The sequence below is a fragment of the Schistocerca nitens genome, chromosome 11 (genome assembly GCF_023898315.1).
Source record: "Schistocerca nitens isolate TAMUIC-IGC-003100 chromosome 11, iqSchNite1.1, whole genome shotgun sequence".
Classification (NCBI taxonomy): domain Eukaryota; kingdom Metazoa; phylum Arthropoda; class Insecta; order Orthoptera; family Acrididae; genus Schistocerca; species Schistocerca nitens.
Genome location: NC_064624.1, coordinates 142,775,113 through 142,800,763, shown reverse-complemented (window position 1 = coordinate 142,800,763; position 25,651 = coordinate 142,775,113). Strand labels below are relative to the sequence as shown.

At 42.3% G+C, this 25,651-nt stretch overlaps 1 protein-coding gene across 1 annotated transcript in view; it reads left to right on the top strand.

The window, feature by feature from the left end:
* The window catches only part of LOC126212721 (protein roadkill-like), a 35,277-nt gene that overhangs the window by 7,778 nt on the left and 1,848 nt on the right, over window positions 1–25,651 (top strand). The window contains exons 2-3 of the mRNA XM_049940132.1: window positions 7,148–7,195; window positions 22,427–22,988. Coding sequence (XP_049796089.1) covers window positions 7,148–7,195; window positions 22,427–22,988 — 610 coding nt within the window. The remainder of the gene's footprint in view (window positions 1–7,147; window positions 7,196–22,426; window positions 22,989–25,651) is intronic.

Sequence of the window (25,651 nt, the reverse complement as noted above, 5' to 3'; positions counted from 1 at the left end):
CTTTTGGTCAGGTGATTACAGGGTTATAAATACAAAATCAAATAGGGGTAATGCAGGAGTAAGTTTAATAATGAATAAAAAAATAGGAGTGCAGGTTAGCTACTACAAACAGCATAGTGAACGCATTATTGTGGCCAAGATAGACACAAAGCCCATGCCTACTACAGTAGTACAAGTTTATATGCCAACTAGTTCTGCAGATGATGAAGAAATTGATGAAATGTATGACGAGATAAAAGAAATTATTCAGGTAGTGAAGGGAGACGAAAATTTAATAGTCATGGGTGACTGGAATTCGTCAGTAGGAAAAGGGAGAGAAGGAAACATAGTAGGTGAATATGGATTGGGGGGAAGAAATGAAAGAGGAAGCCGCCTTGTAGAATTTTGCACAGAGCATAACTTAATCATAGCTAACACTTGGTTCAAGAATCATAAAAGAAGGTTGTATACCTGGAAGAATCCTGGAGATACTAAAAGGTATCAGATAGATTATATAATGGTAAGACAGAGATGTAGGAACCAGGTTTTAAATTGTAAGACATTTCCAGGGGCAGATGTGGATTCTGACCACAATCTATTGGTTATGAACTGCAGATTGAAACTGAAGAAACTGTAAAAAGGTGGGAATTTAAGGAGATGGGACCTGGATAAACTGAAAGAACCAGAGGTTGTAGAGAGTTTCAGGGAGAGCATAAGGGAACAATTGACAGGAATGGGGGAAAGAAATACAGTAGAAGAAGAATGGGTAGCTCTGAGGGATGAAGTAGTGAAGGCAGCAGACGATCAAGTAGGTAAAAAGACGAGCGCTAATAGAAATCCTTGGGTAACAGAAGAAATATTGAATTTAATTGATGAAAGGAGAAAATATAAAAATGCAGTAAATTAAGCAGGCAAAAAGGAATACAAACGTCTCAAAAATGAGATCGACAGGAAGTGCAAAATGGCTAAGCAGGGATGGCTAGAGGACAAATGTAAGGATGTAGAGGCTTGTCTCACTAGGGGTAAGATAGATACTGCCTACAGGAAAATTAAAGAGACCTTTGGAGAGAAGAGAACCACTTGTATGAATATCAAGAGCTCAGACGGCAACCCAGTTCTAAGCAAAGAAGGGAAGGCAGAAAGGTGGAAGGAGTATATAGAGGGTTTATACAAGGGCGATGTACTTGAGGACAATATTATGGAAATGAAAGAGGATGTAGATGAAGATGAAATGGTAGATAAGATACTGCGTGAAGAGTTTGACAGAGCACTGAAAGACCTGAGTCGAAACAAGGCCCCGGGAGTAGACAACATTCCATTAGAACTACTGATGGCCTTGGGAGAGCCAGTCATGACAAAACTCTACCATCTGGTGAGCAAGATGTATGAGACAGGCGAAATACCCACAGACTTCAAGAAGAATATAATAATTCCAATCCCAAAGAAAGCAGGTGTTGACAGATGTGAAAATTACCGAACTATCAGTTTAATAAGTCACAGCTGCAAAATACTAACGCGAATTCTTTACAGACGAATGGAAAAACTGGTAGAAGCGGACCTCGGGGAAGATCCGTTTCGATTCCGTAGAAATGTTGGAACACGTGAGGCAATACTAACCTTACGACTTATCTTAGAAGAAAGATTAAGAAAAGGCAAACCTATGTTTCTAGCATTTGTAGACTTAGAGAAAACTTTTGACAACGTTAACTGGAATACCCACTTTCAAATTCTGAAGGTGGCAGGGTGTTCAAATGGCTCTAAGCACTATGGGACTCAATTGCTGAGGTCATTAGTCCCCTAGAACTTAGAACTAGTTAAACCTAACTAACCTAAGGACATCACAAACATCCATGCCCGAGGCAGGAATCGAACCTGCGACCGTAGCGGTCTTGCGGTTCCAGACTGCAGCGCCTTTAACCGCACGGCCACTTCGGCCGGCAAGGTGGCAGGGGTAAAATACAAGGAGTGAAATGCTATTTACAATTTGTTCAGAAACCAGATGGCAGTTATAAGAGTTGAGGGGCATGAAGGGGAAGCAGTGGTTGGGAAAGGAGTGAGACAGGGTTGTAGCCTCTCCCCGATGTTATTCAATCTGTATATTGAGCAAGCAGTAAAGGAAACAAAAGAAAAATTCGGAGTAGGTATTAAAATCCATGGAGAAGAAATAAAAACTTAACGGTTCGCCGATGACATTGTAATTCTGTCAGAGACAGCAAAGGACTTGGAAGAGCAGTTGAACGGAATGGACAGTGTCTTGAAAGGAGGATATAAGATGAACATCAACAAAAGCAAAACGAGGATAATGGAATGTAGTCAAATTAAATCGGGTGATGCTGTGGGGATTAGATTAGGAAATGAGACACTTAAAGTAGTAAAGGAGTTTTGCTATTTAGGGAGTAAAATAACTGATGACGGTCGAAGTAGAGAGGATATAAAATGTAGACTGGCAATGGCAAGGAAATCGTTTCTGAAGAAGAGAAATTTGTTAACATCGAGTATAGATTTAAGTGTCAGGAAGTCGTTTCTGAAAGTATTTGTATGGAGTGTAGCCATGTATGGAAGTGAAACATGGACGATAACCAGTTTGGACAAGAAGAGAATAGAAGCTTTCGAAATGTGGTGCTACAGAAGAATGCTGAAGATAAGGTGGGTATATCACGTAACTGATGAGGCGGTATTGAACAGGATTGGGGAGAAGAGAAGTTTGTGGCACAACTTGACTAGAAGAAGGGATCGGTTGGTAGGACATGTTTTGAGGCATCAAGGTATCACAAATTTAGCATTGGAGGGCAGTGTGGAGGGTAAAAATTGGAGAGGGAGACCAAGAGATCAATACACAAAGCAGATTCAGAAGGATGTAGGTTGCCGTAGGTACTGGGAGATGAAGAAGCTTGCACAGGATAGAGTAGCATGGAGAGCTGCATCAAACCAGTCTCAGGACTGAAGACCACAACAACAACAAGAACAATTAACGACATAGGAGACAAATTGAGTAGCCGTCTTAGGATCTTTGCAGAAGATGCTATCGTTTATTGTCTTACAATGTCATCAGATGACCATACCGAATTGCAAAATGATTTAGATAAGATATCCGTGTGGTGCGGAAAATGGGAATCGACACTGAATAAACAAAACTGTGAAGTTATTCTCGTGGGTACTAAAAGAAATCCGCTAAATTTCGATTACGCGATGACTCACACAAATCTGAAGGCTGCAAATTCAATTAAATGCTTAGGGATTACAATTACAAATAACCTAAATTGGAACGAACACATAGATAAGGTTGTGGGTAGAGCAAACCAGAGACTGCGATTCGTTGGCAGAACACTTAGAAGGCCCAACAGGTCTTCTAAAGAGACTGCTTACACCACGCTTGTCCGCCCTATTCTGGAGTATTGCTGTGCGGTGTGGGATCCCCATCATGTGGTACTGACGGATGACACCTGAAAAGTTCAAAGAAGGGCTGCCCGTTTTATATTATCGCGAAATAGGGGAGATAGTGCCACAGAAATGATATGTGAATTGGAGTGGGAATCATTAAAACAAAAATGTTTTTCGTCGCAATGAGATCTTCTTATGAAATTTCAATCATCAGGTTTTTTCCTCCGATTACGAAAACATTCTGTTGGCACCCATCTACCTAGGGAGAAATGATCATCACTATAAAACAAGAGAAATTAGGGGTCACACAGAAAAATTTAAGTACTGGTTTTTCCCGCGCACCATTCGAGAGTGGAACGGTAGAGCCGGCCGAAGTGGCCGTGCGGTTAAAGGCGCTGCAGTCTGGAACCGCGAGACCGCAACGGTCGCAGGTTCGAATCCTGCCTCGGGCATGGATGTTTGTGATGTCCTTAGGTTAGTTAGGTTTAACTAGTTCTAAGTTCTAGGGGACTAATAACCTCAGCAGTTGAGTCCCATAGTGCTCAGAGCCATTTGAACCATTTGGAACGGTAGAGAGACATCTTGAAGGTGATTCATTGAACCCTCTGCCAGGCACTTTATTGTGAGTAGCTGAGTAATCACGTAGATGTAGATGTAGATATAGAACCCTGCATAGCATATGGGGCTCTATCTAGAAAAATCCGATCACAGGGTACGATTTCATTCCTCTGCTGAATGTACCCCACAGCCATTTGGGTAGCTTGAGAAAGGGGTCACATGTTGCCACTGGGCGCGTCCTGTGGAGCAGAGGACACTGAAGTGTCGCCCTCTTGTGACGCAGTCGCCATGCAGAGCAGACCCTCCTGTATTTGCAGCCTTCTGTCGTAGCTGACCGCACTTTGCCGACTGCTCGCTTCTCTGCTCTCTGGTACCAGAAACCAGCTTTCTCTAAACGCGCGCTACCTTCTTCTCTCTTTCCTGCACCAGTACTTCACTAACAGACTGATGAACGTCCCTCAAATCCAGCCTGGACAAGACCTCGTGTACTCCGCAATTTTCAAAATGTACCATAATGTTGGTATCTCTGCCAGTGCTCTTCTCTCGCATTCTTGACACAGTGCACTTCCACAACTGGTGCGATTTGTACAATTATTGTGAACTGGTTTCGACTTTACCACTATACAGGAAACGTAACATTCTGTGTAATGCTGTGCAAATGTACATAAAGACAGCGACTGAGTAATGTATGAGGGAGTGCCTGATTTTCTCTTAATACATGCGAGATGACTCATGTAAGATTTTGACCTTGAAAATACACAATGTGATCAAAAGTATTCGGACACCTGGCTGAAAATAACTTACAAGGTCGTGGCCTCTCCATCACTAATGCTGGAATATAATATGGTGTTGGCTCACCATTTGCCTTGATGACAGCTTGCACACTCGCAGGCATACGTTCAATCAGGTGGTGGAAGGTTTCTTGGGGAATGGCAGCACATTCTTCATGGAGTGCTGCACTGAAGAGAGATATCGATGTTTCTCGGTGATACCTGGCATGATGTCGGTCCTCCAAAACATCCCAAAGGTGTTCCATAGGACCCATATCATGACTCTGTGCAGGACAGTCCGTTACAGGGATGTTATTGTCTTCTACTGCCGCCTTAGACTCTGCATTATGAACAGGTGCTCGATCGTTTTGAAAGATGCAATAGTCATCACCGAATTGCTCTCTAACAGTGAGAAGCAATGAGATGCTTAAAATATCAATATAGGCCTGTGCTGTGATAGTACCACGCAAAAAACAAGGGGTGCAAGCTCCCTCCATGAAAAACACGACCACACCATAACACCACCGCCTCCGAATTTTACTGTTAGCACTACATACGCTGGCAGATGACGATCACTGGACATTCTCGATAACCACACCTGCCATCGGCTGGCCACATTGTGTACCGTGATTCGTCACTCCACGCAACGTTTTTCCACTGTTCAGTCGTCCAATGTTTATGCCCCTTACAGCAAGCGCGGCTTTGTTTGACATTTACCTGCGTGATGTGTGGCTTACGAGCAGCCGCTCGACCGTGAAATCCAAGTTTTCTCACCTCCTGCCTAACTGTCATAGTAGTTACAGTGGATCCTGATGCAGTTCGGAATTCCTGTGTGATCGTCTGGATAGATGTCTGCTTGTTACACATTACGACATTCTCCAACTGTCGGCAGTCTCTGTCAGTCAACAGACGAGGTCGGCCTGTACGCTTTTGTGCTGTATTTGGCGCTTCACGTTTCCACTACACTATCACATTTCAAATAGTGGATCTAGGGATGTGTAGGAGTGTGGAAATCTCGCATACAGACGTATTATAAAAGTGACGTCTAATCGCAAGACGATGTTCGAAGTCCGTGAGTTTTTGTGAATTTTTTGATTAATTTCAGCCAAAATAACAAAGTTGCTCTGTGATATCTGCTGAAGATTGTGAGTATAGTTCTCCAATTACGTGCAGTGTAGCCATTCCGATTTTCATCTGAAATCAGAAAGGATTTGATTTTACATTACTAACTTATTTTGTAAGAATATGAGCCTCAATGCAGGTGAAAATAATGAAAATTAAAAACTGTGCAGGCGTTGGAACAATTTACTGTGATTTTCACGTTTTTTTCTCCATTTAGGCGAAGAAAAATACCCGTGAAATCATGACATCTCCTCATAAGTTGGTTCATATAATTAGTAGTTTTATACACAATCATACTATCACATTTAATAATGATCGATTGAATACTTTTTGAGTTAGACTGCACGCAAATGTGAACAAAGTCATTTAGAGATGAACGCGTTTGAGAAATCAATTCTTGGAAACTGAAAATTCATGGAAGTCAACAATAGTGTAAAATGCTTACCAATTGATCTGCGAGTCCAGCGCCATATAGTAATCATTCTTCTTCCTCACAGGCTTCATTTTGCGCTTGCTGCAGTGATTTCCTAGCTTTCCGACTTTCCTTCGATTCAATGAACTACGTCGATTCTGCCGGCATACGCGCTGGTTACCAATTTATTCGGCATAACTGAAGCTTTACGTGTCTCCTACAATTCCTGCCTCGTTCATGGCCATCAGAAGGGATGAATTGCCTTCATTGAATAAGCCAGCTGCTAAATACGACGCCAAATCAACCACTCATAATCCGGAGTGCTAGTGTTTGGGAGCTAATCACCAAATACTGGAATTAAAAGTTTCATTAGCATTTTGTGTGTGGCCATCTACACATTTCTCCAGTAATTCATCGCCTGATAAATCTTATATCGGAAGAATTTCCTTCTGTACGAATGCGAATTTTGCTTTGAAATTTTGACAGAGTATTCTTGGATAGGTAGCTTAACGATTTATATTATAAAAACTGGATTTTTCGAACCTCCTAGTGTGGTCTCCCCATTAACCATCGTAATCCAAATTAGGTTATTATATTAATTTAGATTTTCAATCCAGTTTGTTGAAAGTAAATGAACTGTGGAGATATATTTACTCATAAATTTACAGATTCTCCAGCAGTTGTTTATTTGGCCTGACAGCATTGTCCTTACGTCATGTTCTGCAGGAGCGTTAGTTGGTTCATCTTTATTTTTGTCGCAGTACTCACAGCTGCCGACTATAGCGACTCTCATCCCAGTGCAGGTAAAGATTTTACTTGTGTAAATTGACGTAAGTCTGTATATGATAATGAACAACCAGTTTTAGTAGGTAATGAAAAACATATTCAATATGTTCATTACGTATTTCATATATTTGTGTTTCAGGTTTCGATCCTGTACTCACAGTCTACCACTTTGGAACTGACAATCAGGGTAAGTGTCATTATTTTCCATTACTTCCAGAAACTTTTCATGGTTCAAGAAATTCATGCAGTACAAACTTATCTCATTGCTAGGCTTATTTGATGATTTAATAACTGATTTGATTATTATGTGTAAAATCTCTAACTTCACTGAGTTTCTATATTATTACTTTTGCTTTTATAGTCGGTATGAGTTGGAATACAGTTTACATATGTGCTACATACGTGTTGGTAGGCCTTGAGAGTGGTAATCATAGCCTTTTTCTGAATTATTTTCATAAAGGTTTAGTGGTCTCATCTAGATCAATATAACACATGATTAGACGAAGCTAAACAGCATCATTTCACATAAGTAGTCGTGGTATACAGGTATTTGACATGTCTTCCAGGATTACGGCAGTACATTGTACACCGCCTTCCATAAATTTATATTGACTACAGAAAAACCTTCTCACGTTCACAATATTTATGTAACCAATTAAAAACACGAATCTGATAATGGTAATCATCTCAGGAGGTATCCATCAGAAACTGTAATCCTTGTGCTGACTACGGTATATCCCTGTTTCTTATCTGTTTAAATTCATTGAGGTATGGGTTCAAAATTATGGTACGTTTGCTTCCAACGTGTCCCTTCATCAGTGGCAGAATTTTTAAATTAATAGTGGATGTCATCATTGTGGTTCAGCTGAACATTTGCTTTCATGTAAAACAGAGTTCCATAGAACCTTCACATGGGCACAAACAGTAAATTTTAAAGGAGTGTTAAGTATTCCCATCCATATAGATGACTTGTAGCACTTACTCCTTCAATTTATTTCGAACAACATACTAGTTTCTCTTTTCTTGGAAATAATGGTTATTTTAGGAAGACAGGTATGCCTGTAAGAACCAGTTACGTGGCACATGCTACAACTATACCAGTAGCATTATGATTCTCTTGTTAGTAACATTACTAAATCAATAATAAACCAAACCCCGTCGAGTTACCTCTTCACAGTGTGAGATATGTAATGTTCCCTATTACGATTGTCATCTGAGTGAATGTCCATCAAATTATTGCTATTTACTTTCTGTAACAGTACGTTACAGAAAGTAACTACAAGTTGGTCTACATTTTCGTAGCAGTATGTAGTTGATATGTACACTGTTTCGAAGGAACCACATGGTAAACAAAATGTCATTCAAGAATGGGACGTAATTGATGTCTGTAGATCATAAATTTTAAGTAACCACGTTGGTGTCGTCTGTAAGCATTAATTTAATTTCACACCTAATTAATGCCTGCTGTGTGCAGATTGTTACCAGAAATTCGAAGCATAGGGGGACGCTAGGCTATACAAAAATGTAACTCCTTGTCCTGATGCCACAGAAACTTCCTGTGATGGGACAAGGTTTTAGCCGGTTAACTGTTGAGTGACTGATTTTATAATTGCTAATAGCAGGCTGAACAGCACAAAGGCTTTAGTCAAATCACACAAGGTATTTACAGAAAAACAATTTCTGTGTCAACGCTCTAAGGTATACACAAATACAAAGATAGGAATATTCCTCTGAAAGCCAAATTATTTTTATTCCTAATTGCAAAGCATTCAATACATTTGATTGTATGAATTAATTATTTTAATAATTTGAGGTTCTCCACATTTGTAACATCCAATTAGAGTTCCCTGGAATTTTGTGCAGGGCACCTTTTTCTAATGAGTTCATATGATGGTGTATTTCATTTTGATAAGACAAATACTGTGGTGAAGTGTTGCATTAAAACATGAGTGAAATCTATGTATTCCATCTAGTTCCCCAGAGTAGGTTTTCAGCTGTTTACATGATGTACTGCCACATCATGTGATGCTTATTTCTGAAGAAAGGATGGTTTGGTTGAGTTACCCAGTGGTTACAGACAGGTGACTCATAACTTTCATGTAAAATATTGGGAGTTAGTTGTTGTAGGAATACACTGCAAGTCTAATGTCAGTGACATTTGAGCATCTCATGTACCTGGTCAGTTTGTGTCATTTACCTTCTGCCTAATCTGATGCACTGTCGCGACCTCCTCCCTGTACCAACCTCTTACCTTCAGAGTAGAACGGGTTATATCACGTTCCATGTTGAAAATTCATACCAGGACGTAATATCTTAGAAATATTTTCCTTATGTTTGGTTGTAGTAGACACCTTCGACAGAGGAAAGCCATCTTTCCCTCTGTATGTCTGCCTCTTAAATCCGCCTTACTTTGTCCTTCATCTGTAATTTTGCTTTCAAGGAAGCAAAATTCCTTCATCTATTTTGTGATCCCAGACTTTGACGTTAAATTTAACGCTAATCTCATTTCTGGTATTCTTCATTATTTTAATCTTTCATTTGTTCACACTAAGTACATATTTGCATTCATTTGACTCCCCATTCCATACAACAGACCTTATAATTCTTCCTGGTCTTCACTGACGGTAATGTTTTAAGCGAATCTTCCCCATGGCACTTTATAACCATGACTGTTAATCCAACTCCTACATTTGTCTTTTATTTTCATTACGGTTTCCTAAATGTACAGATTAGACAGTGGGGGAGAAACACCGTTTCACTACCTTACACCCTCATTAAGCACATCTCTTTTCTCATAGTCTTCCGTTCTTATAGCTTCTTTTGTGTTCCTATACATATTATTGTATACCCAAATTTCCGAGTATTTCTAGTCATATCACGCTGTAGAACGCTTTTCCTAGGTCGAAGAATTCTATACAAGTATCCTGATTCTTCTTAACTCTTGCATACATTACCAAGTGGAATGCAGCACTTGTCGTCTGGGTTCTGTCGTGTTTCCTATGCACCTACGCTACATCTGTTCTCCAGAACAGAGCTTTCTTTGTGGACCAAAGTCTCCTCCAGCCACTCACCCTCCCACAGATGCAAGACTCTTAAGCTCAACATCGAGGTGATAGCATACAGGAGGATGGCACACTGTAATACTTGAGAATCGAGACAATCCTCTTGGCTGCCAGATCTGTCCTTTCGTTCCTCACAATTCCGATGTGTCCTGGTACCCAGCGAAAGGACACCTAAATCCCCAGTCGTTGTAGATGAAGGAGGGACTAGCTTTCCTGCTGAGTACAAAAGTTTCACAGAGTGAAGGGAACTTAGAAAATTGGATGAGACAAGAAATTTATCACTGGAAGAACGTCTCACCTACTCCAATGACCGCAAGATCGCATAAAATTCTGCATAAAAGACGGTAAACGCTTAACGCAGTATGATCTTGAGGGCAAGATCTGTCAAAAAAAAAAAAAAAAACAGAGCAACCAACAGGATCCCCCTGTAGCGATACATGCATAAAAACAGCTATATTGTTGTGGTGCCCAGGTAAAATGTCAGAAAATATGTCATTAAAAGCGGAAGCAGGTGTGTAATCTCTCTTGTAGCGCCCCAAATCTAAAATCACTCTGGGTCTCTCCAGTAACCAAGGCAGTTAAAACCCTGGGTTTGGGGCAGTACTGGCTCCACACTGAGGGACTCCAGCACATGGTGCACGTGGATCGCAAATGGCATTGTGGCTCTTCAACGGTTCGAAATAAGGGGGATGAGCAACATTATAGAGTGTGGTTGAAGTTGGAGCTGTGAGGAACTTGCATGCCTGATGCACTAGGTGGAGCTGCTGGTGACCCCCCAGCCTCAGCACATAGGCTGGGTATGGGACTGGCCCTATAGCGACCTGTGGCCAACTGGAGTCCCTCAAGGTGGACAGTGTCAATTCAAATCGAAAGGCCTCGCCAATGCATAAACCATGCACCCATAGTCCACCCATGAACGCATGAAAGCTGTATAAAACTTCAATGCTCAGATACACATTGCTGCGGATCAATGCAAGTTCATTAGCTGTCAGAATCTACATTCCTAAATCAATAGCTAGGGTCCGGGGTCTCTCCCAGGAATGCTGGTCCCCATGTGCCACAATGCATCCCTTGTGCACCAGCTCTCATCTGTGACAAGATTTTAGCTGATATTCCTGATGAAAACCTCCAATAGAATCTTCTGAACCTCAAAGATCCATTGCTCATCTCATGACTTCCTATCATTCGAGCTTCTGAGCAGGCTGCCACAGCAGCAGCTTTTATCGAAGACCCAACTCTGGTATTTGCCACATAACCCAAATTGGAAGCTATGCAACATTGGTTGTAGCCCAAGTCTGGAAAAGTCCTCAATGCCATTTCCACAAGGTGAATTGTGTTACTAGGTGTTAGTGTGCCCACAAAGCTGAAATTTGCCACACCTCCACTTCTATGTCTGTGGACTGGTGACTGGGCGACACCAAGGAATATTCTTCCCAGCCATATTTTACAGAAGCGACACTGGTACAGGCTATACTCTTGCAGTCTACTCAGTTGCTTTCTATACAAGCTAAGTTGTAACGCAAGCCAGTCAGATTCCAGACTGACACTGAGTCATCAGCTACAGTAATCGACTGGGCTACACAAGCCATTAAGTCTCCTCCAGGCACCGCTTCACAACAAAGTTATGTAGTTTTAGTAACAACACCATTTCTGTTACAGGACATATCTGTTAGAGGCCTTTTCTATAGCAAACGCTACTGTGGCGCCTCAGTAGCTCCAGCTTGCATTCTGAAGGTTGTGGCCCCTTATATCTCAAACCTATCGAGCATAGACTTATTCCATGCCTTGGGGCTTGAGTTCTGCGCCACCTCTGATGCAGTCCAAGCCCTGGGCCTCTTCCTACACCACCTACATCTTGGTTAAATTAGGACCAGTGTTCTGCCAGTGAGCATCCTGGGGTTCCATATATACCTTACACCTACTGCAGCTCCAAAATTATTTAAGGTCTGTAGCGTCTAGTTTGCATCCCAGGATAAGCATCAACAGGACTTGCAACATCTTCAGGATGAGGGCGTCTTCATCCCAGTAACACACAGCCAATGGGCCCTTCCAATTTCACTGTGGAGAAACCATCAGGCGCTGTATGCATTTGTGGTGACTTCCAGGACACTGTGAATGCCCAGTCTGTAGTCGTCAGATATACCACTCCCATGCTTCAGGACACTGTTTACATCTCGCGGGGTCTATGGTATTTGCCAAAAATGACCTTCATTATGCTTATTTGCCAAAAATTACCATCATGATGCTTATCTCCACCTCACACTGCGTAACGGCTCCCAGGAGACTGTAATCATAACTATCATAGCAACTCCCTTTGGACTGCTTCAATACAAATAGCTTCCGTTTGACATCGCCAAAGTTACATCAATTTTTGGAGGTACTATGTGGTTGTTGTGGTTTTCAGTCCTGAGACTGGTTTGATGCATCTCTCCATGCTACTCTACCCTGTGCAAGCTTCTTCATCTCCCAGTACTTACTGCAACCTCCATCCTTCTGAATCTGCTTCGTGTATTCATCTCTTGGTCTCCCTCTACGATTTTTACCCTCCACACTGCCCTCCAATGCTAAATTTGTGATCTCCTGATGCCACAGAACATGTCCTACCAACCAGTCCTTTCTTCTTGTCAAGTTGTGCCACAAACTCGTCTTCTCCCCAATTCTGTTCAATACTTTCTCATTAGTTATGTGATCTTCCCATGTTCAGCATTCTTCTGTAGCACTACATTTCGAAAACTTCTATTCTCTTCTTGTCCAAACTATTTATCGTCCATGTTTCAATTCCATAATTTCGAAAACTTCTATTCTCTTCTTGTCCAAACTATTTATCGTCCATGTTTCAATTCCATACATGGCTACACTCCATACAAATACTTTCAGAAACGACTTATATCAATTCTCGATGTTAACAAATTTCTCTTCTTCACAAACGCTTTCCTTGCCATTGCCAGTCTACATTTTATATCCTCTCTACTTCGACCATCATCAGTTATTTTTCTCCCCAAATAGTAAAACTCCTTTACTACTTTAAGCGTCTCATTTCCTATTCTAATTCCCTCAGCATCACAAGACTGAATTCGACTAAATTCATTTATCCTCGATTTGCTTTTGTTGATGTTCATCTTATATCCTCCTTTCAAGACACTGTCCATTCCGTTCAACTGCTCTTCCAAATCCTTTGCTGTCTCTGACAGAATTACAACGTCATCGGCGAACCTCGAAGTTTTTATTTCTTCTCCATGGATTTTAATACCTACTCCGAATTTTTCTTTTGTTTCCTTTACTGCTTGCTCAGTATACAGATTTAATAACACCACGAAGAGGCTACAAACATGTCTCACTCCCTTCCCAACAACTGCTTCCCTTTTGTGCCCCTCGACTCTTATAACAGCCTATTGGTTCCTGTACAAATTGTACAGCCTTTCGCTCCCTGTATTTTACCCCTGCCACCTTTAGAATTTGATAGAGAGTATTCCAGTTAACATTGTCAAAAGCTTTCTCTAAGTCCACAAATGCTAGAAACGTAGGTTTGCCTTTCTTCTAAGATAAGTCATAAGGTCAGTATTGCCTCACATGTTCCAACATTTCTATGGAATCCACACTGATCTTCCCCGAGATCGGCTTCTACCAGTTTTCCCATTCGCCTGTAAAGAATTCGTGTTAGTATTTTGCAGCTATGACTTATTAAACTGATAGTTCGGTAATTTTCACATCTGTCAACACCTGCTTTCTTTGGGATTGGAATTATTATATTCTTCTTGAAGTCTGAGGGTATTTAGCCTGTCTCATACATCTTGCTCACCAGATGGTAGAGTTTTGTCATGACTGGCTCTCCCAAGGCCGTCAGTAGTTCTAATGGAATGTTGTCTACTCCTGGAGCCTTGTTTCGACCCCAGGTCTTTCAGTGCTCTGTCAAACTGTTCACGCAGTATCGTGCCTCTCATTTCATTTTCATCTACATCCTCTTCCATTTCCATAATATTGTCCTCAAGTACATCGCCCTTATATAGACCCTCTATATACTCCTTCCACCTTTCTGCTTTCCCTTCTCTGCCTAGAACTGGATTTCCATCTGAGCTCTTGATATTCATACAAGTGGCTCTCTTTTCTCCAAAGGTCTCTTTAATTTTCCTGTAGGCAGTATCTGTCTTACCCCTAGTGAGATAAGCCTCTACATCCTTACGTTTGTCCTCTAGCCATCCCTGCTTAGCCATTTTGCACTTCCTGTCGATCTCATTTTTGAGACGTTTGTATTCCTTTTTGCCTGCTGCATTTACTGCATTTTTATATTTTCTCCTTTCATCTATTAAATTGAATATGTCTTCTGTTGCCCAAGGATTTCTACTAGCCTTCGTCGTTTTACCTACTTGATTCTCTGCTGGCTTCACTACTTCGTCCCTCAGAGCTGCCCATTCTTCTTCTACTGTATTTCTTTCCCCCATTCCCGTCAATTATTCCCTTATGCCGTCCCTGAAGCTCTGTACAAACTCTGGTTTAGTCGGTTTATCCAGGTCCCATCTCCTTAAATTCCCTCCTTTTTGCAGTTTCTTCAGTTTCAATCTACAGTTTATAACGTATAGATTGTGGTCAGTCCATATCCTCCCCTGGAAATGTATTACAATTTAAAACCTGGTTCCTAAATCTCTGTCTTGCCATTATATAACCTATCTGATACCTCCTAGCACCTCCAGGATTATTCCATGTATCTAACCTTCTTTTATGATTCTTGAACCAAGTGTTAGCTATGATTAAGTTATGCACTGTGCAAAATTCTACCAGACAGCTTCCTCTTTCATTTCCAATCCCCAATTCACATTCACCTTCTATGTTACCTTCTCTCCCTTTTCCTATTCTCGAATACCATTCACCTGTGACTATTAAATTTTAGTCTCCCTTCACTACCTCAATAATTTCTTTTATCTCATCATACATTTCATCAATATCTCCATCATCTGCAGAGCTAGTTGGCATATAAACTTGTACTACTGTAGTAGGCATGGGCTGCATGTCTATCTTGGCCACAATAATGCTTTCACTACGCTGTTTGTAGTAGCTTACCTGCACTTCTATTTTTTTTATTCATTATTAAACCAACTCCTGCATTACCCCTCTTTGATTTTGTACTTATAACCCTGAATTCACCTGACCAAAAGTCTTGATCCTCATGCCACCTAACTTCATTAATTCCCACTATATCTAACTTTAACCTATCCATTTCCCTGTTTAAATTCTCTAATCAGCCTGCCCTATTAAGGGATCTGACATTCCGCACTCCGATCTGTAGAACGCCAATTTTCTTTCTTCTGATAACGACGTCCTCTTGAGTAGTCCCTGCTCGGAGATCTGAATGGGGGACTATTTTACCTCTGGAATATTTTACCCAAGAGGACGCCATCATCAGTTAACCATACAGTAAAGCTGCATGCCCTCGGGCAAAATTACAGCTCTAGTTTCCCGTTGCTTTCAGCTGTTCACGGTACCAGCACAGCAAGGCCGTTTTGGTTAGTGTTACAAGGCCAGATCAGTCAGTCATCCAGACTGTTGCCCCTGCAAGTACTGAAAAGGCTGCTGCCCCTCTTCAGGAACTACACATTTGTCTGGCCTCTCAACAGATACCCCTCCATTGTGTTTGCACGTATGGTATGGCCATCTGTATTGCTGAGGCCCGCAAGCCTCCCTACCAACAGCAAGGTCCATGGTTTACAGGGGGGTGGGGGCGGGGATGAGCAACACTTAAAGGACGTCTCAGGGACCGTGAGCTACCTTGACAATTTTCTGGTTGTTGGAAAGTATACAGCTGATGTTGGTCTTCTCCCCATTCACAGAAGCTTACCTTCGTTGTTATCTTGGCAAATGTTCTTTTTCCATCCACCAGGTCGAATATTTAGGACACATCTTCAGGACATCAGGCATATGGCTTACACCACATTGTGTGCCTGCCATCCAAAAATTACTGGCCTCGATAGATGCATTCCAGCCGAAGTCTAAGTCAGCCAAACTGCTATAGACCATTCATGCCTCATGCTTCAGCGATTCTGGCACCACTCACTCTGTAACAGAGTTCCCTGGAAGTGGCCATCCTAATTTAATAAGGTGTTCCAAAACCTGAAGAAGGCCCTCTTCGACCGACTTGTCTCATGGTATACAATCCAACGAAACCATTGGTATTAGTGGCTGATGCTGACTGGCACACTTTTGTCCCATATTGAGAATGGCATGGAGTGACCCACAGCATTTGTATCCAAGACACTTACAGCAGGACAGAGGAACCACATAGAAAAGGGGGCTTTGGTCATCATCTTTGGCAGCAAACGCTTCCATGCCTACATCTATAGCCGCCGTTTCACACTCATGACAGATCATAAGCCTCTAATGAGACTCTTCAAGTATTCAGCAACTTTCCACTGTGGGCTCTGTTTCTCTCAGGATATGCCTATGGTATCCAGTATCACCGTAATGCCGCCAATGCCAATATCCTATCGCGATTTCATGTCAGCCAGAACCCAGAATTTCATGAGGGTCCAGAAGTCTGTTTTCATGAGGACAGTGAGACTGCCATCACCAAAGACCTATCTTCCAATTGATGCACGCCTTGTGGGATAACACACAGTGACAGGCCATGTCCTGCAGGAGGTTTTGCATTATACAACAGAAAGATGGCCTGCAGACAAAGTAATCTCTCATGTACCTAGACCTCCAAGCCTTCTGTAGCACGCAGCAAAAGTCTTTATCCTTGCATCACATTGCGCTGATAAAGGTCGCAATGGGCCACGCTCAGGTCCTCATTCCCAGAACCCTATGGCATTGGGAAGTCATTTTTAGTCTCCTAGCAATACATCCACTGGAAGGGTATGGAGACAATGCGAGAATGGTGAAAGAGTGCCTCACATGTCAAAACAAGCAAGCTGTGCCCCCCTGTCAGTATTTTCCATCGCCTCCTATGGTGACTCATTGGTCCTGTCTTCATTTGGACTTTGCTGGCCCATTCCTTGGATCTGTGTGGCGCCTGATTTTGAATGTAAGCAGTGGGTTCTCCTTTGCGTTTTTCATGCCATTCACAACCTCAGTGAAGATCCAAATTGTTGCATGCTTGTTCGCCCTTAAAGGTGTCCCACAAGCCTTGGTCACTGACAATGGCCCCAATTATCATCAGCAGAATTCTGATTCTTGCTGTTCAATTTAGTTTCATCAGTCCACATGGTCAACCTCATAAATCACCATTTTCCCTAGAATCAGAACAGCCCCATACCTTCTTGGATCAATGGATGGTGTAGGTTTTCTTTGCAGGATCCAGTGCAGCTGTAGACACCCTCCCTTTATTCTCCATTTGATTGGGCAGGCAATGTTTGAATTTCAGTTGCTGTGAAGAGGCTGTCGCTGCTGGCATATCCATGAAGTATGGGCCCATCATGGATCCAAACCACTAATGGGTGCCATAACTCCTTCTTGCATTCCAGACGCCTGTAATGCGACTCTCTTTGCGCCATCTACCATTTCCCCCACCCAAGACCTCCTGTGGCCAGCCACAATTCGTCACGCTCTCATCCCATATGAATAGAAGTGGATCCAGTCCCCCCCCCCCCTTCCCCAGAATGGTGAATGCTCCAACACGGTCGAGGCCTCCAGGGCCTGCTGTGGCCTAGATGCACTTTTGGGGGAGAAGGGCGGGCAGCGGCAACATGAATTACGGTTGTACCATGTATGTCACAGAATGTAACGCTCATACAGTCCATAGCTGCCACGCAAGATTTTCAGAAGGCGCACTAAGAACTACAGACCAATAGATATCTCGAAAGGCAAAAGTAAGAAGTCGCTGGCCTTATCGCAAGACCGTGCCCGTATCCGGTCACGAGTTAGAACGGGACAGCACGGTTCTTCCTGGAGAATAACTATTTAAGGAAACCCAGGGATCACTGTGGACAGTTCCCATCGACGAGAGTTGGCCGATTCATGCTATTGTCTATACGCCATCGATGACGACAATGCAGCGGCGAGAAGTAGGCTTCTGATTTGGAAAACAGCTCTCACCGAGTGTTGGTCATTTCAATGTTTAGTTCCGGCTCCAGGGATTTAGGTGGAGCCAAATCCACAGAATTGTATTTTGTTCTGAAACGCAGAGGAGGTATAGTCAGATTGTAATTATAAATTGTGACAAACAGTTAATTTGCCTTTCGAACGGACAATAATGAAACTAAGAAAATTTTTTGCTTCAAGTGGGATACTCAATAACGAAAAAGAGATGGATTTTGCAGAAATTATGAGCTCCACAGTGAGAATAAACAGCCAGAGGGTAGTTCTGTAGTATGAATGCATAAACCCCACAGGAATTCCCCCACATAGATGCAGCACAGTCATAGGCCTGTCCTCTGAAACATGCTTTATAATTGCACGAAAGTTACCCATGTACTTGTCATCTTGTTTGTCAACTTCAGTAGGATCTAAGTCATTAAGGCGGCCTTAATTCAATCTCCTGACATCCACAGTTAATCACCACATCGATGAGAGGGTCTAGCCCTTTTCTGTTTCCTTCCCACCTGCTCCACCAAGCCTTGGTCCTGGCGATGTTTCATATCTTTTGTCTTGTTCATCATCATGTGAACAAAATTTTGACCGTGGATTAGAGTAACTATATAGTAAGTACTGCACGCCTGGATGTTGAAATATTGATCATGCTTCCACACCAGAAACTTGGAGTTTTCCAGGGCTGTAACATTTTGATTACTATCTTTACCAGATTTGTCATAGCGAAAAACAAACAGTACTTACAGAAGACACCGTCCTCTTTGGCAGAGTATACTAAATAAAGTTGAATGTACGATATTGGCAAATTTGCAAAGTGAGGGGAAATATATAAATTGCATTAGGCACAGAAAAGTTTTGGAATTGTTGTAGCTTCATGTGGTAATCAAATTTTTTGATACTTAGCGATCAAATACTTATCTCATAGTTACAGCCCAATCGTGTATTGTCTCCACGCAGCCAAACATTACTATTTCCAGTCAATGATCGGCTCAATTGGACCAGAGGACCCAGTCCACGCCATGTAAACACAGTCCACACCAGTATAGAGCCAGCACCAGCTTGCACTGTGTCTTGTTGACAGCTTGGACCTGGACTTCGTGATCCAATCAGACCACCGTCTTCCAGTCGTCTAGGGTCCAACCAGTGTGATCACGAGCACAGGAGAGGGGCTACAGGGGAAGTCGTGCTGTTATGCAATTGCACTCACGTTGGTCACCTGCTGTCATAGCCCATTAACGTAATTTCGCTGCACTGTCCTAAGAGATGCGTTTATCGTATGTCTCACATTGATTTTTGCGGTTGTTTCGCGTAGTGTTCCTTGCCTCTTAGCACTGACAAACGCCGCTGCTCCCGGCCCCTAAATGAACGCCGTCGGCCACTGCCTTGTTTGTGGTGAGAGGTACTCTCGGCATACTCTTGACGCCGTGGATCTCCAAATGTTGAATTGTCTGACGATTTCCGAAATGGAATGTCCCATTTGTCTACCTCCACCTTCTAATCAGCGTTCATAGTTTATTAATACCCGTAGTGCGGCTATAATCAAGCTGGAAACCTTTTCATGTGAATCACCTGAATACAATCGACAGCTCGGCCAATAAACTGCCGCTTCATACCTTTTGTATGCCGGACTACCGCCATATGTGAAAGTGCATACCGCTATCCCATGATTTTCCTACCTCTGTGTGGATGTGGCAGCAGGCATCTCTCGTAGTTTGATTCTCGAACTTCAACCGTGGACTTCCTCTGGTATTTTTCTGATGATATATAAATGTCCATTGCACCTAAACAGATAATCAACAAACCCCTTCTAGCCAGCATTATTTTATTGATTTCGTTGTTTGTTATCTTATTAGTCCCTTTGACTTTTCAAGGTGTGCCTTTAACAACACATTTCAAAAGTATTCCGTTTTTCAGTTCCTTATATCATAGAGTCCAGGTCTCACATTTACAAGATGCAACACTACAAACACGCTTTTGGAAGCATTTTTCTGGTGTGTTACCAGAATTATTTCCTAAATAAGCAACAAGGTGTCAGAGTACGTGGCCATCCACGACAGGTACTCGGACGCTGATTTGTCGTCGTTTTGTCACAAACCATTAGTAATACAGTTTCGTCATGACTTTGTCCACTTCATTTAAGGTGGAATCTAAGATGTGCTGGATCAAATGGTGTCGTTAAGGATATGTGGGTATTCACGTGACTCATTATTTTGACACGGGAAGAATGTCGTATTGTTGTGCTGACTTGTGAAGAACAATATTTCTACTAGGAGTACTATGTGGGTCATTTTTGACCCACGTTACCCGCCTCTATAATCATCGCACGACCAAACGCTCCCGTGACGTTTCATCATTTATGGGATTGTACAACTTACCAAAATTTCATCCCCCCTAGCTCACTCACCTAGAAGTACGAAAAATTTATCTATTATACCAGTAGTACGATGTGGGTCATTTTTGACCCATACCTATTTAACGCACAGTTTGATATCAGTAATACCGGTTTTCTGTCACTAAATATGATCTGGGCACGCCTCGACGTTATTCGCGAGCTGTTAGGGTACATTATACTTTGGGCCAAAAAGAACGTTAAATACAAATTATTCGGTTGTCGAATGATACTTTATATCAGCGAGGCTTTCCGTTTTCTATGGACTGGCGACGTGCAGACCTACGCGAAGTAACACTGCAAAACTACAAAATAACATGTGACATATTATACTTCATTATTTTCATCGTGGCAGTGACAGTATAACAGAGGTAGTGGCGGAGGACATACGTTGCCATATGTAATTTTATTTATATTCGAAACAGGCTTATGCCTCTTGAAACTATTTTATTGGTCTTGACACAGCTGCTGGTCTAAGAGATTATTCATTTATTTGTGTGTATGAGTTCTGAAGAAGGCTATATTATTATAGCAGAAACCACGGTCCAGATTTAAAAGAAACAAAATTTAGTGCAACTGTGGGCTGTTTTTCATTCGAGACAACATATTATACAGTGCAGAATCCCAACGCCCCTCCTACACTACTGTCTGGAGCACTGCTAACAGTTCTCTTACACTACAGCAGATGTCAGTCGCGTCGCCCTTATGGAACGTCACGACTGACAGCTTCCTCACCTCCATTAAACAGGCAGATGAGCGCTGAAGTGGAGACGACACACTGTATGCAACACACTCACAAGTCAGGCGACCATCTTCTCACAGATTACGATGGGAAAACGTAAAAGATATCCGTATCCTGAGTAACATGCATGCTGGATGTCAGAAGAATGAGAATTCTGAGAAGTAACTTCCAGAAACAGTGAAGTTTTATAACGACACTAAGGATGGAGTCGATGTTTTTGACCAAATCGCTAGATACTACAGTCTCCGAGTTGTTACACAACGATGCTCTGTAAGTGTCTTTTCCTTGACCTCGCCATGATTAACGCTCGCACAATTTTTAAGTTATGTACCTCTCAGAAGATTTCCGGTCGGGACCTTATCCTCAGAGTAGCAGATGACCTCGCTGCCTCTTACATACTGCAGACAAAAGTCAGTCTCGCCTTACAGCCACTCGATACTGCCAATGGCCAATAAGGAATTAGAAGGTCTTCTCAAATTCAGGTTTCCTGCAGACAACAAAACAATAAAGGGAAATAAAACGTCAAGTGCAACAAGTACGTGTGCAAAAGATGCCGAGCAAAAACTGTTGTCGGCTTTCTGAATCGCTGAGTAGGCAATTCTGTCACGTCCTTTTTCTTAAATATACTTAAATATCTATAATTATAGGCTGAAGTTATTTGTTCTTATGTTTTATTTCCTTCATTGCAATAACTACAAAAAATGCAGAGCATTTTAGTCACCTACTGCTTTTCAGAATGTTTCACAAATATTTGGTGCTTATCATATTCTTCTATAAAAGGAAAAATACTATTAATACTCACATAAACAATATGTTTTGATTCTGTTTCAATCTTTTTATAAAGAAAAACATTACAACATTGCTTTACCAAATTTACGAAAGATTGTGGAATTTCTTCTGTAACATTTAAAATAAAAAAAAAAATGTTTACTTAGAGAAAATTTATATTTGACCACGTACTGTTCATTTTAGAGACGTATTGTCAACATGAAGACGCTTAAAATACCACCCAAATACGAACAAAATGGTGGTTTTCTACTGCGGGTCAAAAATGACCCACATGGTACTACCAGGGGTTTGGCGAAGTCTGGTTCTTTTAGTGTTAGGAAGTGATGGTTGACGCAGGTCCAGTTGTGGCTCAAGCATGTTCTCACACGGAGGGTGCTGTGCAAGGGGGAGGGTCTACTCAGTGACGCTGTGTTTCAGAATCGCCCACAGCAGGACAGGTCCAGGAGGTGAAAGAGGCTGCAGCTGTGGACCTGGGCACCCTGCTGGACGCTGGAGACAGCGCCGTGGTGACTCTGGTGGCGGGCGACACCCGTCTGGCAGCGCACAGGGCCGTCCTGGCCGCCAGGAGTCCCGTGTTCGCCGCTGTTTTCAGCCACGGCACGCTGGAGGCCACAGTTCCAGACGTGGGGGGCCCGCTGCTGCGCCACCTCGTGGCCTACATGTATACCCTGCAGGCCCCGCAGCTGGCCAGAATGGACCCCCAGCTGCTGGTCGCGGCTGATATGTACGGCTTGTCAGGCCTGAAGGCACAGTGCGAGCAGCAGTTGGCTGCACAGCTGTCTGTTGAGACTGCGGTGGCCACAGCTGTTCTCGCTATTCGGAACTCCTGTAGCAGCGTTAAGAAGGCCGCCGCCGCCTTCATAAAGACTCATATTTTACACGTGATGGCCACGAAGGGCTGGGCAGATGCGCTACATTGTCAGCCTGAAGATCTGATTGAAGTGCTCAAGCTGCTGTCTGAGCCACCAGCGGAAACCAGGTAAATACAAGAGAAGCTACATGTCTACGTTGTCCAGTCCTGTGTAGTTCTGTGTGTGTGCGTGTATTTCCAGCTCCTTTACGTGTATCTGTGCAGCAAAATACACCATCACTGACAGACATTTACTGATATCTCGCGATGCTTTCATTGATTTCTCATGTTAGTTTAATGTTGTTGTTGTGGTCTTCAGTCCAGAGACTGGTTCGAAGGAGCTCTCCATGCTACTCTATCCTGTGCAAGCTTTTTCATCTCCCAGTACCTACTGCAACCAACATCCTTCTGAACCAGCTTAATATATTCATGTCTGGGTCTCCCTCCACAGTTTTAACCCCCCACGCTGCCCTGCAATACTAAATCAGTGACCCCTTGATGCCTCAGAATATGTCCAACCAACGGATCCCTTCCTTCAGTCAAGTGCTACAAATTCCTCTTCTCCCCAATTCTATTCAGTATATCCTCATTATTTCTGTGATCTACCAATCTAATCTCCAGCATTTTTCTGTAGCACCACATTTCGAAAGCTTCTATTCTTTTCTTGTCTAAACTATTTATCACCCATCTTTCACTTCCATACATGGCTGGCTACACTCCATACAAATACGTTCAGAAAAGGCTTCCTGACGCTTGAATCTATACTCGATGTTAACAAATATCTCTTCTTCAGAAACGCTTTCCTTGCCACTGCTGGTCTACATTTTATATGCCCTCTACTTCGACCATCATCAGCTACTTTGCTCCCCAAATAGCAAAACTCATCTACTACTTTGTCATTTCCTGATCTAATTCCCTCAGCATCACCTGATTTAATTGAACTACATTTCATTATCCGCCTTTTGCTTTTGTTGATGTCCATCTTATATCCTCCTTTCAAGACACTGTCCTTTTCTTTCAACTGCTCTTCCAGGTCCTTTGCTGTCTGTGACAGAATTGCAATGTCGTCGCCAAACCTCAGAGTCTTTATTTCATCTCAATGGATTTTAATTCCTACTCTTAATTTTTCTTTTTTTTCCTTTACTGCTTGCTCTATATATAGATTGAATAACATCAAGGATACGCTACGGCCCTGTCTCAGTCCCTTCCCAAACACTGATTTCCTGTCAAGCCTGTCTATTGTTATAGCTGCCATCTGGTTTCTGTACTAATTGTAAATAGCCTTTCGCTCCCTCTATTTGACCCCTGCCACCTTCAAAATTTGAAAAAGAGTATTCCAGTCAACATTCTCAAAAGCTTTCTCTATGTCCGCCAATGTTACAAACGTAGGTTTACCTACCGTTAATCTATCTTATAAGTTGTAGGGTCAGTATTGCCTCACATCTTGCAACATTTCTATTGAATCCAAACTGGTCTTCCCCATGCTCGCTTTCTACCATTTCCATTCGTCTGTAAAGAATTCGTGTTTATTATTATTCTGCTGTTACCTGTTAAACTGATAGTTCAGTAATATTCACACCTGTTAGAATTAAAGAAGTACTAGATCCAACTGGGTTTATTACCGGATAGGTTAGGTTTAAAAAATCACTGGAGAACTTAATTATTCGTAGATTTATAAATAGATTTATCATTATTTGCGGCCATTAGATGTGCTGCCTTATAGGTTCTGGTGTAAAGTATCTGAATAAGCGGTATATTGCTGTGAAGAGGGTAGGAGCTGTATCAGCAGTGGGGTGGACACAGTGATGTGCTGCTCACAACAGATGTACACCAGACACAACGATGTGTAGTGTCAGCAGCCATGGCAGCGACCTGCAGGCTTTATTCTGTGTGCTGTGCAATTCACCAAAATCTCTTTACTCAATATTACATATATTGTTGTCTGCTGTCTCTTCTGGTGTTCACGATGAGATACTTACAACCGACATATGCTGCATAAAGGAAGGATGGCGTTGATCAACAAGCGTGTAGTCCGGCGTTAACACCAGGAACTCTGCAGCGCAGTTCAAAGATATCAGAAAAGAATTTAAAACTTTCCATCTCTGATGTTGTCATGACATAAAAATTAAACCTTGGCAAAAAATAGGTGCTGTACAGAAGACGGTCAGACTGATCACTATTTCCACACCACTACTGCAGTTTGATTTATATGTTTCTCCTTCACTTTCTATGTTCATTTCTGAAATATACCTACGGTTCACAGAACAAACTTTGTTTATTCTCCCCAAGTAGTAGAGTGTTATTAGATACAGGTCTTAAGATGTATGCTAGAATCCAAGAAGACGGGTGCGGTGCTGAATCGAATCATGAGGAAGACATCCGTTTCAGGACGTGACACAAGTACGTCTGCAGGAAGCTGTAGGTACTTACTCCTCAAACAGTCTGCGGCCACTTCAGGAGACAACAGGCCAGTCTCCGCAACCCTGAAAGATCCACAAAATGCGCACATCCACACAACGCTTCCCATTTCCTTTCGCCTTGTGTTCCGTTGTTCCAAAGTATATGTGCTGTAATTTGGACATTCCCATTCTCTAGCACATTAGGAGAGGTGGTTTTATTAGTCAAAACACTGTATGTGCTTCTTGGTGGAACATCTGTCAGTTGTCTACCAACCTGGCAACCTTGTTTGTGGTTCTCTATGCTGTTTCTAAATGCTGCCCAAAGAACTTCACAGTGTTAGGACATTCCCTAGCCTATACATTGCAATTACTGATACATCTCCCACAATATGA